This window comes from Zosterops lateralis (genome assembly GCF_965231275.1).
Source record: "Zosterops lateralis genome assembly, chromosome: 1".
Taxonomy (NCBI): domain Eukaryota; kingdom Metazoa; phylum Chordata; class Aves; order Passeriformes; family Zosteropidae; genus Zosterops; species Zosterops lateralis.
The window spans coordinates 118681407-118701085 of NC_139762.1; the positions used below are offsets into that span (position 1 = coordinate 118681407).

At 39.8% G+C, this 19679-nt stretch overlaps 1 protein-coding gene across 14 annotated transcripts in view; it reads left to right on the top strand.

The window, feature by feature from the left end:
* Window positions 1–1106: 1106 nt before the first annotated feature.
* LOC310907274 (uncharacterized protein C8orf34 homolog) overlaps window positions 1107–19679 on the top strand; it is a 246560-nt gene continuing 227987 nt past the window's right edge. For all 14 annotated transcript variants that reach the window (XR_014589577.1, XR_014589578.1, XR_014589579.1 and 11 more), the window contains exon 1: window positions 1107–1207. Coding sequence is in view for 3 of the 14 variants with exons in the window: in XM_083857360.1 (XP_083713486.1) it covers window positions 1139–1207 (69 nt within the window). In the remaining 11 variants the exon portion in view is untranslated. The remainder of the gene's footprint in view (window positions 1208–19679) is intronic.

Sequence of the window (19679 nt, forward strand, 5' to 3'; positions counted from 1 at the left end):
ATCAGTTATTGCAGAATGTAAGTGTCAAACCCCAAGAAGCATGTTTTTGTTTGTTCTTCTCTAAATAGAGAGAGGGAGAGAGGAAAAAAAAATAATTAAAAAAATAAGCTGGTTATGATCCTGCTTCCAGAAATGGTGGGATACTAATTACTTGAAGTGAAGACAGAACAAATACCGATTCTTTGACATGCCCATTAACTCACTACTCTCGGAAGGCACCTGAATATTTCTTACTTGCTCCATCGCGCTTTGGCCGAGCGCCCTTGGCTGCTCGCTGGAACTCAACACGACCTGCTACCTGCACCTGCACAGTTACTCCAATTATTCCACTAAGAGGCTCATTGTACCTAACTGGGAATTTCAGTGGCATCATAAGAAAGGTGGCATTTAAAGATAATTTAAACAGAAATTAAGGAAAAGCGCTGCCTGTAGGTAGGTAGTCCTTGCAGCCCCTTCCCTGCTGGCAGCGGGACTCGTTTCACTGCTCCGCGACCTTTCCCCAGCTGAAGTTTTCGGTGCGGCTCAGGCTCCTGTCTCTGGCCGGGCGGCCCGGGGCGCTCACCCCGCCCAGGGAACCGGAGCCGGGGGGGGCCTTTGCGGCTCGGCCGGGGCAAGCCCGTCCCCGGGCGGGCAGGGGAGCGGCGCAGGCAGAGCAGCCCCCGCCTCCCGCCCGCTCTCCTCCCCCTTCCCCCGCTCCCGCCTTTTGTGCGCCGAGCCCGGCGTCAAGGGGCGCCGGCGGCCGCGGAGCCGACAGGAGCCCGCGGCGATCGGCCTCGGCACAGGCGCTGTGGCCGCTCCCGTCGCCAAGGCGCTGCCTGGCACGGAAACACAGACAAGACGGACTGACAGACACGGGCAGCGCGGGCTGGGGGCCGCCTTTGCGGCTCCTCTCCTCCCTGCACCATGCTCCGCTCCAGGCAGCGCCCGCCCGCGGCTCCCTGACGGCGGCCGGCCCCGCGCCCGGCTCAGACCTGCCCGGTTACCTGAGTTAGCGCCGTCCCGGCGCCGGGGCAGCGCCGCCGCCCTCTCCCGGGGTATCAGCCCTTGTGCCGCGGGGAGCGCCGAGCCGCCAGCAGCCCGAGGGACCGCAGCCGCCGCCGGGGGAGACCAGCTCGAACCCCCGCCCCCGGAGCCCTTCATGGCGTCTCACCAGCAGACCAGGATCCAAGCCTACCTGGAGAAGAATAAGATCGGTCCCCTCTTCGAGGTAAGGCGCGCTCCTCCTCGGCGGTGAGGGCGGGGGTGTCCCCGCCATGGCCGCGGCCCCCGCGCCGCCCGGGTGAATGTCGGGGCCAGGAGGAGTTTGAGGCGCTGCTCCGGTAGTGCCGGCACTCCTCGCCTGTCCTGCCGCCCCGCACCTCGCGTGTGCCCTCCTGTCCCTCCTCCACGCCCCTCAGAGCTCACGCCGGAGCTCCGCGCAGCCCTCCCTTCCCGGCCATCCCGCGGCTGAGCCCCGCTCCTTTGCTTCGCCCCATCCCGCGCGGGCCGGCAAACAGGTGCCCCTCTCTCGGGCCGAGCCCCCGCCGGCCGCGGGACAGCCCCGCCGTCCGGACCGCGCACCCGCCCTGCGCTCAGGGGGAGGCGGCGCTTCCCACCCCGCCGGCTCCGGGGCGGCAGCGCTGGGCACCCCGGTAGGGCTGGGCACCGGGCAGCGCTGAGCCCCCCGGCAGCGGGCACCGGGCAGCGCCGAGCCCCCGGCAGCCGGCACCGGGCGCGGCACGGCCCGCGGGGAGCCCCGTGGCGCTGCCCCTCAGCCACCGGCCAGCGCTGAGGGACAGGCGGTGCCTCCCAGCGGGAAACACACCCCCTGCGCCCAGCGCTCGCAGAGAAGTCTGTCCTGAGAAAAGTCCGTGCGTGTCGATGGTGTTTTCTGAAATTTTTATCTGCGGTCACACACCGTGTTTTTTGCTACAGTTTTCCGTTTTATTACAATGATGCGCTTGCAGGGATTTGTAGATGCACAGATGTGCATATTTTACTATTTCGGTACGTAAACTGTGAATACTTAGAATTTGAAAGGGTGCTAGAGCAATCGTGGTTATTAGCATTTTATCATCCTGTTTCTCATGCAGTTTTAAACATCTAAATGCACATATATTATGCACTGCGCTCTGGCAGTATTATCACAAGGCACAAGTCTCCCTTTCTCAGTGTTTAACTTGTTCTCAATCAAGCTTACTCTGTGTGAAATCTCTTTTATTCTGGATGCCTCATCTTCAGTGTATATTTTGCTACCTCCGGCATAAGAACAGTTCAGATTTTGTTAGAAAAATGTTCTTAAATGGTCTGTGTTTATATTTTTTGTGTATATAGGCTGTTGAAATAGACTGTGCTGGTTCAGTGCTAGCAGTGTTAGATATTTTTATTTTGCAATAAGTAAAGCCCAATTTGATGGAACAGTAACTGGGTACTAGGGAACAGCAGGTGATTTTTTTAGTTAAGGAATTCACAAACATGGAGACGTTTGTGTGGTTCACTTCCTGAGTAAAATTCTGTTCAATCAGCTGTGTTGCCAGGTGTATGTAAGTAACTGACTCTTGTTTATTTCAATGGGAATTCAGTGCTTTGGGGTTGTTCAAGAGTTAGGCCCTTGACAGCTCTCATTTTCTTCTAAATTTCCTTAACCCATTGGTTTACACATTAAAATTCAAGTAAACTCATTGACATCTCTGTTCTGAGTCACTGTATTTTAACCTAGTTTCTTTGTAGTATTAGATGCTTGTCTCTATTTGGATTCTTGTAGGATGTTATAATTATCAATAGTGGAGAGAGACATTAAGAAGTATTTGTTTCAGCATTTTGTGTATCACTACATATTTCAGTAATCATTGTAATGTAGGAATTTCTTTGTGATAGAAAGAATGTGAAAGGCTCTTTGCATAACTGTGCAGGCTGTCTACAGGTTTTCAGTGTGCTCCTGTATACCAGGAAGACTTTTGGTGTGAAATCCACTTAGACCTGAACACTAGTGATTGGTTTTAAGATGTAGGGTTATGGCATTCCTGCAGCTGTTTACAGTTATTTTAATCCATTACACTGGGAGGAGGAAGATCATAATTCTTACCTCCTCTGCTTCCTGATTGGCCATTTAAAATCCACTTACATATTTAATTTTTTGATGTACTCTTTTTTCTCAACAGTTTATCGAAGATCTGCAACCTGTGCTTGATCTTGTAATCCTTAGAAAAAAGGACAGGTATCTGAAGTTGATAGGAGTTGATCAAAGACTGTGCAGGGGTGAATCTTGCACCCTATACTAGTATTCCTATTAGATGTGCTTTGTAGTGTTTCAGGAATTCCATGTGTTCACAGTCAGATATAGTCGCTAACACGTCAGTTTGTTGCGTGTCTAAAAGTTCTGACATGTTGCAAAAGGAGACCTATGCTTCATCTTTCATCGAGGAACAGCTAGCATTTTCTTTCACCACTTATGGTTTGGATGCTAATCAGCCATCACTTGTCATGGATGACATAATTTTTTTTTTCCAGGGAGCACCAATTTTCTAATACCAACTCAGAACAGAGTGGACTTGGATTCAGTTTTCTCCAGTGTTATTTGCTGAGCAGGTTGTGACTGTAACTGCTCAATATATGCTTCAGGTCAACATTTTGGGGAGTGCATGAAATCATACTGGGTAGCTGAGGGCATTCTTAGGAAAGAAGGACATGGAGAGAGGACCTTTCTGAGATGAAGGCAGGGATAGTGATGCATAAACAGATTGTATTTCATACTTGCATAATGAATAATCATTGCACCATTGATTTTAGACAGAGGCACAGAATGCTGATGGGTGGAACAGTTGGTGGTGTACTGAAGGTGAAGTACAATTCCTCTGCATTACACTTAAGAGGAGTAGTTGTTAGTGCTAGTAGGTCATTGTGTTCCAGTTGCTTGCAGTTATCCTGGTTGTGTCTGTTTTCTCCATTCTGTCCTGTATTTGTGGCCTTCTGTTACGGTGGTTAGGGATTTTTGTACTTCATTTACCAGCAGTACCTACTTAAGAACGTCTTTGCTGAAGTTCTTTGTGGTTTGACACCTGAATTATCTTCCTGATTTGTGTGAAAGAGAAGTGTTCAAGAGAAGCACTGACACATGAGATGCAGGAAGGTCTTTAGGCTCTGCCTTGGTTAGAAAGTTTTCCTTCTCTATAAAGGAACGCGAAGAGTAACTTCCTGGAAAAGAATTAATGAGCTTAAGCTGACTCAGCAGGCATTGGTCTTCTACTGACTACCAGGATCTGTTAACACATAGTAGGAAGCCCTATCCACTCAGCTATGAATGGTTACTCAGCACAGATTCACTTGAATCCAAACATTTTTACAAGGTGAATTCTTATTTAGGGGTTAGAGATGGGAAGGAAGGTGGGTGGGAATTACTGTATACATCTGAGACTGTGTCAATTTTGAGAGTTAAGACAGGTTACAAAACTACTTCAATACTGCAGCCTCATTTTCCCTTTTGAATGTAGATCCTCAAGTCATGGCTTTCCAAAACTGTTATTTCTCTGCCATTTCATCTTTCAGGTGCCCAAGATTTTTGCAGGTGAGATCTCTGTGAACCTGTAACTCAGCTTCTAAATGCCCCAGGGCGTGCAGATGTTGTTAGTGCTGACAGTAAGGTCTTAAGTTAATGCCTTATATTCTACCAGGTTTTGTGAGCATCCTTACCCTGTTCTGTGTAGGTTTTGTGTATTGTGCATTTCTTTTATTTTTTCTTTTGCTCTTGAAAGCTTCGACATCTTTCTGTAAGAGAGTGTTGGCATCTGAGAATACTGTGGTTAGACAACGAGTTTAGATTTGAGGAATGCCCTTTAGAAATGCCTCTTCTTGGGGATTTTTGTGGTAACACATGCCATGGCACTACCTGATTTTTTTTAGAATTTTTTTTCTTCACATTAACTTGGAATGTAACAAGAATTCTAAATATGAATTATTTCTGTGATGAAGCTTCACTGTTTCTTTTTCCATCTTTCTAAAATGTGAACAGGAGGTATGTGCCTAAAATTGGCTGGGACAGAGTATACAGAATCAGCACCCACTCATTTCTGTCTGAGTGAAGTATTGACCCACTTTGCATTTCAAGCATCCAATCCAACAAGTTCTTTTTGTGTGCTAATAATCTCAATGAATAATCCTGCTGCCTGTATCCATACATCTATTCTTCTGTAAGACTGTATCTCTTTAGTGTCTGGTTGTGTTTTCATTTGGGCAACCTGGCAGTTTCTGCGAATTTGAGAGCTGGATCAGCGCTCTTAAGAGCAGATTGCAATAAATCTTCAAGAGCTCTGAGATAAATTTAGTGTTTTGTAATTTTTTTATTTCTAGAACTGCAGCTAAAAAGCATCCAGCAGGTACGTTGTTGTTATGCAAACCCAAGAGCTGTAATTTCTTTGAGTTATAAAAAGCCGAAATAACTCTTCTCAAAATAAACATGCCAAACCCTTGGTTACCTAAGATTTTTTTTTCTCCAAGTAATGTGATGTTAGAACTGTAATTTTTATTTCAAACAACATAAAGGCTTCATAATAGCACCCTTAGCTTTTTTTTTTTTTTTTTTTTTTTTTTTTTTTTTTTTTTTTTTTTTTTTGTGTGTGTGTGTGTATTTAGCAGACATAATTACTGAAACAAATACAATGGGAAACTTTTTTTTTCTTTCTTAATCTGTGATGGTTTTTCTTTCCCTAAATTAAATAGCATCATTGGTATATATTATGCAGTGCTGTCCATTATTTAAATAAAATAACTACGCTTTTTACTTAAGCCTTAGCCTGTTTGGTGGTAAACATTGTCTATAGTGCATCTTATGACTGACTCAATCAAAATTTGGGAATGAATTTTGGAGTTTTGGACTGTCTTCTGAAGCAATGTTTACCCTTGGTTATTAAATATAGAAAGGTGGACGCAGTCAACTTGAATGTCTAATTAACCAGTTCACAATTTCTCACATTATAAAATTATGTTTTAAGTTGCAATATCTGCAATTTGAATGATAGAGATGCCCTCAAAGAATTATTTTCTTTTTAGGTTTCTCAGATAAAATTTTATTTTATTTTGGTATTATACTTAATGGGTTCAATTCTGTTGCTAGCATGAAAGGGTCTGTATTATGGATTGCACAAATGTATTTAGTGAAGCATTTAATTTCAAGCAGCTAGATGGAGCCTTTGAAAGGCTGAGTTTTTCAGTACTTAGACATCACAAGGATCATTTTAGACACTAACTTTAGTGACATTATTTCAGCCTGGCAGTTCCTGTTGCAGGGAAGCCAGTATTAGCTGTTTTCAAAAGGATGTGTAGAAACCAGCAGTGATCTAGAAATGCTGCAGTCTTACTCAGGAGTGGGTAGGGAATCACATTTAAGTTCTAATTTTTATTTTTGTTGGCATCTGTTACAGTAGGGCCTGTTATTGTAGCCTTAATATGCATTGAAGTCAAAGACCTATTTAAGGGGAATGTGAATTAAAAGGAAAAATGGTGTAGAGATGTTCTCTGCATTTTGGAGAATTCATCATATATTCTCATAGTTGCCTTAGATAAAGTTATCTTCAAGGGAAAGCAAATGAAAGACCCGAATTAAAACTACAGACATACCCTTTTCCATTAACAACTGGTTCCATAAGCAATGGCTTTATGTTTATTACTTGGCTTTTGTGGTGACCAACAAAATGCAAATGTCAGAAATTTCCCTGTGGTTGAGGCAGTCATAATTCTACTCTCCTGTGTAATCTAATATTAAGAAAAAAACATTCCCGAATGAGGAAAATTGCATTGTCTTGCTACCTGGCTAGTTAATCTCTCAGCATTTAAAAGGAGTTGCATTTTTGCCGTTTTACTGCTCTGGGAATTTGTCTGAAGTTAGTTGAAGACTTTAAAAACATTTTGGAAAAAGACAATGAAAGAGATCATAGATACACGCATGGACTTGTGTGGCCAAGAACATAGATAGTAGTCACATAAATCTTGTTTCCAAGTGGCAAAAATATTACTTACTTGAAATGGAAAAGTGGTTACTCTTAATTGCTTACTAAATTGCTTTGGAAAAAAAAAATCTTTGGCAACAGACACAGAAATAAATGAAAATTCAAGTAGTAGTTAAATTGGAAGAATTGTATGTAAAATATGGAATGATATGAAGGTATCATAACAGCATCCTTTTATTACGTTAATGTTTTTAAACTCTCAAAATGACAATTACTTTGCTTCTTGAGAAGGGGAGCAGAAGGCTTATATAACTATCTTGCATGAAAAGATACCTGGGAAAATGAGAAGTAGTTCTCAATCGAGTTGCTCTCATCATCATATACCAACAAAGCCTGGCTGCTCATTGGTAAGGTATAAAGCTAACAGATATGATACTGCATTTTTTTTATGGCAACCTGTCTAATAATTAATCATTCTGGATCAAAATTAGCCCAGTACTACTGGTCCTATTTCTTTGTGTTTTATCACATTATGAAATATCTTCAAAGTTTCGAATTACATTACCAATGTTGAAGTTCTTCAGTTGTTTTCTTTTGATTAACCCAGTCTTTTTGGTACAACAGATCAATGTTAAGCAGCAAATATAAAATAAAATACTTTGGTGCTTTTAACTCAGCCTGTAATTTTTTCTAACATGTTCTTTGCTGTCACTTCTCTATGCTTGTGGGCTAGTTACTATTCATACTCCAGAGTCAGCACAGTCTCAGCCTTCTGTTTTTTCAGGAGCTTCTGGGAGGGAAGGGAGTAGTTAGTACCTTAACCAGCATTTCTGCCACATATGATGTGATGTGCTATTTTACTGTTCTGGAGCAAGTAGGTTTCTTAGTTATCTGCTTTATCATGGCTTTGACTAAAAACAAACACCTGGACAGACACCTGATATTGGTGTTCCTTATTTTAAAAGTGTCACTTAGTAAATGGAAACCAGAAACAAAATATTTAAATTGAGTTAGAAACATGATATTTGAGAGTATTTTAACATCATGTTATTTTACAATTTGCCTCTTATTTTGAATGTCTAATCAATATTCTTTCCTTTTTTTCCCAATATCTTTTATTCTCACTTGTGGCTTTCCATTTGTGTTATTTATGCAAATAAAGAAGTTAGTCCCACCTTTTCGTTTTCAATTGTGATTATTTGGGATTTTTTTGTACAGTGATTTTTAATATATTTTTTTTAACTCTGGTGATATTTTATTTTTCTTGAAAGCATATGTGCTTTTGTATGAGTGAGGAGGGACGGAGATACTTTTTTACCTCTGGACTACAAGAGGTGGCTGGAAGCATTTTTATGTTCACCAACTTTTGGAACAAACACTATCCAAACACTTTAGTGTCTGTAATTACTCATACAAAAATGAGGTGTTATTTCCTGTATTGGGTATTGTCCCCCTTGCACAGATGCACTTTTTCTCCTAAGAGATGTCATACAAGCTGTGAAGTATGACAGAAGGACAGGTTAAGAGTCTTCTCTGCCTGAAACCATAAGACACGGTTAAAAACCAGTGAAAGCAAGAACATTTTCAAGTACAATTGTTAGGAAACCCTTGGCCTCCTGACTAAGGCCATGGGCTGTCTCACACATTACTAAAGGTGATGAAAAGCACCAGACAGCTGATAGGAGAAACAAGGATTACAGATTTTCATCCTAAAACACAGGTAAAGAGCATCATGATCGCATGAAATGCACACCTATGCCTTTGCCAAGACAACACAACATCCAAATTTGCTTTTAATGTAGAGGACAATATCCTTTTAAAAAGTTTGCAATAGACACACTTCAGATGGCCTTAACTTTTATGTCAGGTCCCATATGCTGTGCTGTGTCAATTCTCCTTTGTCTACTCAGTTTCACTGAATATTTATTTTTAGTTCCATCTATAAGTGTTCAGGCAGAATCATTTGGCTGTGGTTATGATACCCCTCTGGTTTTGCTCTTCTGTTGATTTGGGCAGTTTTCTTCCCTTATTCACATAAAACTCAAGTAATTATCTTTGCCTTAAACATGGAGTGTCCACTGAAACACCTCAGATTTTGGGATATATATATAGTGTATATAGCACTGTGAGAAGATGTGCTACAATTATGAGAAATGCACATTCAAAATGAAGAATGCATATGCATTATCCATGATAAATAGAAGGCTATTTTAGCCTTCTATTAGGCTAAAATAATTACCCACCTCTTACCAAAATTTCTCTTCATACAGATAGTCAAAACTTTTAATTGTATATTTATGTGAAACATCCTTTCTCCTTCCTCATTTTCCAGCTCCCTGCAATATTCAATAAATGAAATCACTCTATTCATAAACCATATTTCTCTATAGTGTCTGGTACAATATACCTACTACACAATAGCTCTTTTGTTGGCTTTTGTAGGAGCTGCTTTCTGGGGCAGGAATTGTGAGAGTTTGGGTCTTTCAACTGTGTTGGAGCCTTTTTAATTGAATCTTTCCTCCTCTCATAGTTTGTTTTACTCCAGACACTCTGATGGTTTAGTATTCAGGACTATGGGCTATGAGGCTGATCTAATAGCCAGTTGCTGCAGGTCTTGTTCATCTTCATTTCTGGCTGCACATTCCCGCTGTCCTTGTTCCAGAATTGGTGGTTGTGTCACTGTTACCCATTTTAGGAATATGAAATGGAAGAAAATGAAGTCTACAAAGAAGTGAAAGTTGTTCAGTAGGCTGAGCTCAGTGGGTCACCACATAGTTTGAGGACTGTGGCATTGACTTGGGAGAGAAAATGTAGGTGGCCTGAGGGTGAAGGGAGGGAGGGAAGGGCAACATTGTTTCTCCAGTACCAAGCTATTAGGTGGGCATAAGAGATCTGCAAAGCGTGTGTGCTTGTTAGCTCCATATGGATCTTGTCTTTTAAAGGTGCAGTTCCCCATAGGCTGGGGGGAATGTCATGGAGCCCAGTTGATTCTGTGAAGGAGCAGAAGAGGGAATTGAATAATTAGGGAGGATGGCTGAACAAATTAGGAGGAAACAGACCATATGAATACAGTGAGCATGAGAGTGGGAAAGGATAGGAAATGGGAGGAGGTGGCATGAAAAAGGTTAATGCTACATTGCCAGTGTGTTCTTTTTCTTTTCTATTTTATTTTTTTATAGTCTTAGTCCCTACTGTCAGATGGTTACCTGGAATCAGTACTTTGTTTTTTTTTAAGAAAGGTTCTAGTGCTAGTGGTTACTAAAAATATAACCAAAGAGTGAGAAAGACAGGGGAAATACAAGAAAATATAACTTACTATGTAAAGATTATATAGTAAAGAGTATATATGTTTTGCAGTGTCTGAATCACACCTGTAGTACTTGATCTTGGATATATTACTTAGGCATGGATGTGCCAGAGAGTTAAAGGTGTCCTTAGCACCACTATTAACACTGGCTCCTGTGCCATGAACTCCTTCATTAAGAAGGAGCTACTCTCCCAATTTGGCAGGCATTGCTGACATTTGTATGAGTGGAGAATTAAATGGATGATTGTGAAATATTCCTCTGGTCGGGTATCTATATCAAAGAAAGGAATTCTGAATGATCATAAGTTCCATGTTCTTTTTGGTGCCCTAGTGCAGAAAAGCTGCTCTGTGTTGTTGATAACAGAATTCATCCAGAAGCCTAAATAAGTGGAAGCAGTCTCTTCTGGAGACATGAGAGATGGTTCTTAGAACTGAAAAGGAAGGGTAGTTTCAGCTGTAGGTGACCTTTGAAGAGAACCTGTGGAAGCAGTTATGCATAGGCCAGTTAGGAAGAGAAAAGGTTTATGATGCAGACTCTGTGATACTTTTGTAGAGATGGAATTGGGGACCTTTTATGTAATTAAGGATACTATTTCATTTGAAGGAGGAGAAAAGAGAGATGGGATAATTTCCATGATTAGGTGTACTGTGATTTCTCAGACTGAAATGTGTGTGCATGTGCATGCTCCATGAAATGCATACAGACACTCTGAAACATTGGGACAGAGGATCCTGTGTGTGCTGGACACAGATCCCATATAAATGCGGGAGTGTTTGTTGTGTGTTCCTGTGCAGACACTGTGTTAATTGCGCGTGTCCATTGCAGTTGGGTAGGACATGCTCAGTACACCCAGTGTGACCTGGGTGTTCATCCTCCTGAGGATTCTGAAGACTCTCGCCCTTCCTACGTAATGAGGACAAAGCAGAAATGTCAAGGGAAATGCAAGCTGAAGAGAAGACCAAGGTTTGCAGATGCAGAAATTCCCGTGGTGTGCCATATGAACCACCGCCCATAAGTGTGCTGAGGACATACTTTTGCATGATGTAGAAACCCCAGTTAAAAAATTAAAAAAGGTGTTTCAGAGCTCCTCCTAAGGGTGTCATGGTTCAGAATAATGCCATTAGATAGTAATGCCTGTAATCTAATGTAAAGTGTAAGACAGTGAAGCTATTTGGAGACAAAGGCTCGATGTAGACTTACCAATAAGGAACAATGCAGAGAGATAAACACAAAAAGAAGACTAAATTACTAGAGTAACAGATTTAATCTTGATTTCTTGTTCCCTGAAGGAGGAATACCTGAAAGAAAAAGGCAGCAGGGGAGAAAAAGAAACTCAAGAGAATTTATATTATTTTATGTTTCCCTATGATAATAGAAAAAAAAATTAGAAAAATGAAGTTGGCCAGATTGAAGATCCACTTAACATTTACTTAAACACTGAAAAAAAGGTAGTAAGGAGAGGAAATAAAATATATAGTGGTTAAGATATTAAAATTATAGTTGTCTGGCTACAGTTCCTACTTCTGCTGATGCTGTCATGCTGCATTATCATGTATTATTTTGTGCTTGTGTTTCCCCTTCCTTTGTCTTGTTGATTTGTGTAGAGCCTGCAAACCCCTCTGGTTCCTATGGTCTTCACATGGTTTAGTTTTCACAGCAAGGCTCTGAGCTCATTATTGGCTTTTTGCTTTTGCTTCTTTCTTTGAGCTGCCTCAGTTCCTGGTAGTGCTATTAATCCCATTAATTGGTGCCACACAATCAAGAAAAAATTGATTTCTCCCTCCTTCTCCTCTGCTCAGTGTGGCAATTCAGAGCACTGACAAGTCTCAAGGCTGCAGTGCAGTCCGTGTGAGTACACTGTATTCCCACGGGAGCCCTGCTGCAGTTGGTGAGACCCTGATTTACAAGAGGAAGGCCTTCACTCATAACCAGGCAGATTAACTATAATGTTAAATAAAGAGCAATCAAATCATCAGGAAGCTTTAATTGGGCAATCACTGTCAGAGTTGGGAAGTTATTTTTGCAGTCTCAGAAACAAACAAAAATGTACACCATTCATTCACAGACATTGTTTTCTAAATAAAAAAAAGCATGAGAAAATCAGATTAATAATGCTTTGGCTGTTAATAAAAATAGCTTTACAGCTCCAAAACTCTATCATCATCTAAAATCACCTGGATTTCAGCTTCTAGAAATAAAGTAATTTTTAGTTGCCTAAACCAATGCAGTCATGATGGTAGAAATGTCTGATGAGAAATGATGGGCCTAACTCCAGTTCTAGGTATAATTCAATTTATCTGTCTTTAAGAATTACTGTTGTTATCCATAGAAAGTCTCCAATTGTTAGTACAGCAGTACCTCTTTAAATATCCACTTAGGGCTCTAGCTTTCTTGTAAAATATAGACCTTTAGTCCTTTGTTTGCAAACCTGAGCCAGAGGACAGCTCCTGGATGTTGCAGGTCATGGTCCCTGGTAGGCTGGTGAGGACAAGGTGACTAAATCCATGGTGACAGTTTATATGGAGGAGATAGTCAACGTTCAAATGATACTTTCAAGAAACATACCAGTTCTGTGTATGTGTTCAAGTTACCTTGTTTGGGCTAGAAAGTAACTTTAATAAGTTGATCCATAGGATATAATTATTAGCAATCATTTTTTTTAAGTCTTTAATTTTTTCTTTCTGGAAAAATATATTAATTTGCTTGTATTTTTGGTACACAGAGATGATAATAATTTTTTTCTTATTTTTCTTGATTTTCTTATTTTTCTAATTATTCTTAATTATGCTTTGCATTATATAATAATGGCTTTAATATTGCCATAATATGTGTAGTAGCTTAGCTAATGTATAACTTACAGAGTGGAAAGTGTATCCAGCTTATGTAAGCTAGTATTTATTTAGCTGTCCCCATTATCTCAGACCTACTTTATTTCTGGGCATGATAGAAGTGTCAGCCTTAAGCCTGTGCAACCAATGCACTTGGCCTGAGAGGTCAAATAGTAGCATCTGACATGCTCTCATTGCAGAGCCTTTTTTTTGCAGCTTGGTATTGACACAGTTCTCCATTTTCAGCTGCTCTTTAGAGCTGCTGTGAGTTCTTTCACATTACTTCCTTAGGTGAGGGTTTTTTAAGGACGTGGACATGCAAGTTAGTTCTGATGAAACAAATAATGGCATTAGACCTCTCTTCTGTTAAATGTGTGCCTGGATGTAATCCATGATATATCTACTGTATGTGGTCAACAAAGTTTGGTATTTTTCCTCCTACAGTTCAACTGTATGTTCACTTCTGCTCATCAGTTGTCTTTTGCTGAAGAATTCTTATCTGGGCACGATTTTAGAACATCCTTCCTCTGAGGAGGAAGTGTCCTGTCCGAAGGAAGTTTTCCAGTGACTCTGTCCAGAAGTTGGATGGGAATATGTTCTTCCTCAAAGTGCTTCACAATAGGCAATACAATTGTGGAAAGCAGGGAAGTAAAGTGAGAGGCTTTTGTCTCTTCTGATTTGATTTGTGACATCTCAATGCACTTGTGCACTGGTTAAGGCACTTTTTTATTTTCCATTTTTTTATGTGTGTTTGTTTAGTTTTGTGACTCTGGTAGCCAAACTTGGGTGGAAAAAAGTGCATCCAAGTAACAGTTCCACACAAGATGTTGTAGTTGAGTCTAAGTACAGGGAATTGGTTTTTGATTGTGGAAATGGGTTAATGTGGGACTGTCCTGATACACATGTTTCAATTGAATTTTTGACATTACATACTGCATGATTAAAATAAAATATAGTGTTTCTTAAATGAACAAAGCTAAATATTATTTAGGTATCTGTGCTGTTCTGAATATGACTACTGCATTACGCCTGACATTTTATGTCTTTCCATGCCTTCTGGGGAATATGGTTGTGACTTTTTTCAGGGTACATTTCAAGATGTGCACACAGAATGTAAAATATTATCCTTCCTATAGGTAGTTAAATCAATTGTCTGCTGCAAATCTCTATTATCTTCATATTGTATTATCATCTTCTGGCTGTAGGGAGGAAAAGGTACTGTATTGTGACAGAAATTGTCCGGACATATTGCAAAGAGATCTGCCTGATGAGTTTTGAGTCTTATTCCAAGGCAGCACACAGTCAGTAAATGAGGTGAACAAGTAAATCTGTGGAGAGGATCTGGGACCATGCATTTTCAGCAGGGTAATCTTGGTGCCTTCATTACAAGCATAGGTTTTCCGTCATAGGAGCAGCCAGCTGGGCAGTGTGGTGTTCATCTTCCATAGGTGGTGTCATCTCCTGGGCTCAGTCCTCAGCCTTGCCAGGGGTGTGTGTGTTTGGAAACCCCGAACCTGAAGGGCCTCATTTCAGGGAGAATCCCAGACAGCAGCCTGGGAGCACTTCCCCAAATTGCAGCCGTTTTTAGATGGGGACAGGCAGTGACTGTAACTTCTCAGGGCTAAGGCAGAGCAATGAACCTGGCAGTGCCAGTGGGAGGCAGTTTGGGAACCTCGGAAAGTGGCCGGAGACATGCAGAACATGGGTACCTCTGCATTCAATGTTAGCATTTCCTTTCCTGTGTAATTTTGCTGCTGTGTCTCTCCTACCTGATTCTTCACAGCCCATTTTGCATTCTAAACCTGTATACTTCAAGCCTGCTGCACTGTTTAGGTCAAAATGAACCACCTGTATGTCTTTTTCCATATGTGTTTCTAATCTTCAAATTTTAATTTTTTTTTTAGTCTGATTATGATTGGATTTTCATTCTCAGAAGTTTCTTTGCCTTAAGTAGTGGAAATATCTATTTTAATTTGACTTGAAATAAAGAGATAAACCATGAAGGCAGAGAATGTTAAAAAATCTGTCAGAACTTTGCAAAAAATGTTAAAAGAAAAAAATACAATTGTTGCATTTTCTTAGTCATCTTGGTTGCTGATGAGGAAAATAATAGAGGTAATTTTGGCTTAACTGATGGATGATAAAAATCCATAGGTAAGCTATCAGAGCTGGATTTTGCTTCCAATTGGACTGGAATTATTAAGGTATCTTCCTGGTTGGAGCTGAAGATAGATTCAGGTACCGTGATATCTTTTAGAAATGAAATAGTTGCCAGTATCATCTGGTAAATTCATCTATTTAATAGATGATAGTACACAAAATGGAGAGAGATCTCTAGAGTATAAAAACAAATTAGTCAATATTTCTATTTTATTAGTTAACACGGGTATTTAGATATTTACTAGAATATTGTTAATTCATGCATTTATAATCAAGTTCTGTTATATCTGTGGACTGATGGTTTCTGCATGGCAAAAGATTCTTGTATTCTTTCATTTAAAGACACCAGTTCTTTCATTCCAATTTCATTGTGGGTTTTGCTTTTTTTTTTTCAAATAGCAAACTTCAAGTGTGTTAGTTAAGCAAAAGCTTCATCTATATTTAAGTGGACACAGGTTGAAATAACTTAATATGAAAGTGTTACTTGTAACAGTAAAGATTTTCCAGTTGCTGTTAGAAAGGCACTGACTATAAGCAGTGTTGAACCAAACTGAACATACTAAGTGTTCTCAAAAGCATTTGAGAGCTTGCAGAGAGTCTGCAATGCTGGTTATCCTGACAAGATACTGCTCATCTTGTATTACCTGTGACAGGCCAATCAGTGTGACCTTTCCTGTGGGGGGAAAATAGGATACAAGTAGTTTTAAGTCAATCAAGCAACTGCTTACACGTGAAATAACCTCTTTGTCTTTTTAAAGCTCTATATAAAAAGCACTTGTTAGTATTATTTAAGGAGTTCCAGGCACAATTGCAGTTATAAATTCTATAAATATAAAAAAACCTCTTTGTATTTTGTTGTGGTGAAAAGTAATTTCCAGATTTTTCCCTGCCAATAAATTCTGACCTTTCCAGTTGAGAAATCTCTGTTGTATTGTTGCATATTAAACATTTAGTTCTATTTAAAAAGCTAATTACAACATTGGTATGAAGTCTTATGAGACCAAGTCAATCTCTCATAGGTAAGTAACAGGAAATTAAGATGTGTATCTGAATAGATATTAATCTATTCAAAGTGTATGAATAAAAGTTGTAATTATACTGCAGATTGCTCATAGTTGTTTAGTTGCTGTACTAAAGGAACATTTCAAAATGACAGGATTTAAGTAATTTCTAACAACCAGGGAGCATGTGTTAACTTCTTTGACATTTATTTAGTGAACATTACTGGAGCAAACTTAGGGTTAATTGATGTAGGCAGCTAAATTCAAGGTAATTAAATCTTTGTTAGAACTTCCCCACCCTGGACTCTGATAACTCACATTCTCCATTTTTTGTCACTGTAATTGCTGGTTATTATTTGAAGTTCCATGTGAATTGTTTGAAAATTCTTGGTCAAAATTAAAAAAAACCCCAAAATTTTAATAATAATTTTAATGCATAGAAGTTAGAATGTTTAATAACTTTGGCTGTACACACTGGGTAGTAGAATGTTTCAAAACATCATCACACATTTATCTTTCTATGTAATTTGTAAATCTAATGGTGTAGTAATGCAAAGTTACTGGGGGAGTGTTTGGGAGGAGAAAGAAAAGTACCTGGGAAATGCAGTGGTTGCTGCACACATTTTTAAAATGTGCATTATCAAATTTGTCCATGAGATGCAATTGAATGGGTTTCTATCAATCTTCAGAACATTTGTTTACTTTTTTTCTTTTTTTCTTTTTTTTTTTTTTTTTTCTTTTTGGTAGGCTTCCAGAAAGGAGGAAGGAATTGTTAGTAATTCTACAGTCACAGAGCAGTGATCTAATTCATCAAGGCATTTTAAGCATGCCCATGGCTTTGTAATTATTTACTTCTCAGACATAAAGAATATCTAAGCCTAAGGGCTTTGCTGACTCAACTCCTTAATATACCAGTTGTTTTTTTTTCATATGTGGCCTTTTCCTGATCACCCCATATAAACTCTTAATAACCCCTTCTATAGTGGAACTGTACTGGATCTGACAGGGACTGGATTTTCTTCACAGCAAGCCTGTATGTTGGCGTATTTCAGATTTGGGACTGAAAAGTGTTGTTTCACCAGTCTTTAGCTGTTGCTTAGCAGTGATTGCACAGGCTCAAGGCTTTCTCTGTTCTCTCTGCCCACCAGCCAGCAGGCCCAGGGTGGGGACAGGCTGGGAGGAGACACAACTGGAATGGCTGACCCAACCTGGGCAAAGAGATATTCCTTACCAAAGAATATCATGCTCAGCAATTAAACCTGGGGAGTAAATTTTCTGAAATAGCTTCTGGACTGGCAAGGCAGTAGGAGGTGGTGAGTGATTGCCTTGGTATCACTTGTTCTTTGATTTAGATTTTATTTTTTTTTCTGTTCTCTTTCTTGTGGTTATTAAGCTGTCTTTATCTTAACACATGAATGTTTCTTGGTTTTGCTGTTTTCATTTTTTTTCCCCATCCCACTGAGGGTGGGAATGAATAAATGGTTGGTGTGTGCTTAGCTGCTGGTTGGGGTCAGCCTACCAGAGGTAGCCACAAAAAATACCTGCTACTTTAGGTTCTAGCATTACCCTTCCTCAAAAATAAAAATGGTGTCAAACAGATTGAAGCTAAGTCAGTGAAGCTTAAACTGGAAATATGATGAGATTTTTTTTTTTAACAGTTGCAGTACTGAGTAATTGCACATGGTAGAACAAGTGATTTCAACTTAGACCTTGAAATTGAAACAAGATTACTTCAGCTGATCAGAGAAAAATCAGCTGCAGCCTATTGAGTTAGCTTTTAGGTAAGGCAGTGATGTGCAGTCACAGTGTTGTTTTATGGCTGTAATTTAAGTCCAGGTTGTAATAGTCTTTCCTAGTCTTTATCTATGAGCATTTCTTTTGATGTAAATCCTACAGACCCTTCAGAAAACCAGGAGTTCTCATTTTCTTTGGCTGAACATGTGAAGTGCATGCCTTGAGGGCAGAATTTCAGTGGTTGATAGAGTGGATGGAAACTGAGGAAGGATTCTGAATTATGCTTCAGGGGAGCTTTACAGTGTTTCTGCAATAACATGAACTGGCCTCATTTGATAAATCCTTGCTGAGTTCAGATAATGATATGGTAGGCATAATTCCACAAGTGTGAGATTGTCATGCAGAGATACAGGATTGCAGAAAGAAGTACAAGCTATCATAGGAAATCTTTGTGATTTGAAAACTAAACCGTGGGAAAATACATGATAACTGTTGCCATGATTGGCATCTCTGAGAGCAGGTCTTAAACCTTTTCTTCTTCTACTGAGTTATTTAATGTTTTAGAGTTAACCTAGTAGCAGTGACTTCTCTCTTGACAGTGTTCTTGGAATGCTTGAATGGGAGAAAGAAAATACTTCAATAAAGCCACAGATTAAAGGTGTTTGAAACTATTTTATGAACTCAGTGTGGCAAAATAGATTTGGGACAATGATATTTGAAATACTAAGATTAGGAGAGGAAAAAACCGCAAAGGATGAATAAGCGAAAAGATGCAGCAATAGGTTCAGATAGATATTGCATGTTATAATGTGTGTGGTGGAGTTTGATAAAGTGTCATGAATTTACTCAGTGAAACTTTGAAATTGTCTACCAGACCCCATCCATTCCTAAGTAAGATCAATGATGCGTATTTTATGATGTATTACATGCATGAGTTGGAATTACTTCAGATAGAGCTAGTTCATCCAAGTCAGGAAGCTGATATGATCTGCAAAGGATTTATAGTGGAACGAGTCTACTGTTTCCGTTGTGCTCTCCAGAGGCCTCCTAAAAAAATGGTTAGTAACAAAACATAGCCCCTCAAATTGGTCTTTTTTTATTGAATTGGTACAGATATTTAGTAAATGTCTTAAGAAAGACAGCTATTCAATGTTGTTTGTTTTCAGACTTCCTCCTGTTATTCTTCTATGAAATGTTACCTGTGCCACTAGTCCCATACCTTAGATTTCCTGGGCAATGCTGCCTTTTGGGGAATTTTGTTTGCACCAAAGCATCAGAACCACCATATCAGCTTTGTACTTTCCTTTTACTTGTATGTCCAAAGTAATTTCTCTGTGGGTTGTGTTCCCATGCTGTGTACTACAGTCTTGTGATATTAAATTTAACTGCCCCGCTGTCTGAAATGGCATCAGTGAGGTTTTGAAAAAAGAAGGTATTGGTTGAATTTTTTTTAGTCAATTCCAGGTAAAAGTCTGAATATTTTTATGAGCAAGCTGAGTAGGACTACTGTTTGTTCTCAACCGTTATTCTGCCATGGTTAGTTTGAAGCAAATAGTATGTGTACAGACACGTGAATTTTGTTTATGTGGAAATTTGTGTAGGACTGAATAATTTATTTTATAGGGAAATGTGATGATCCTTTCATGAATGTAAAATATGTTGAAGTGCATTTTGTTCATAGTTTGTAATGTGATTTTACTATTTTTAATTAAAATTGCTCAAGAATAT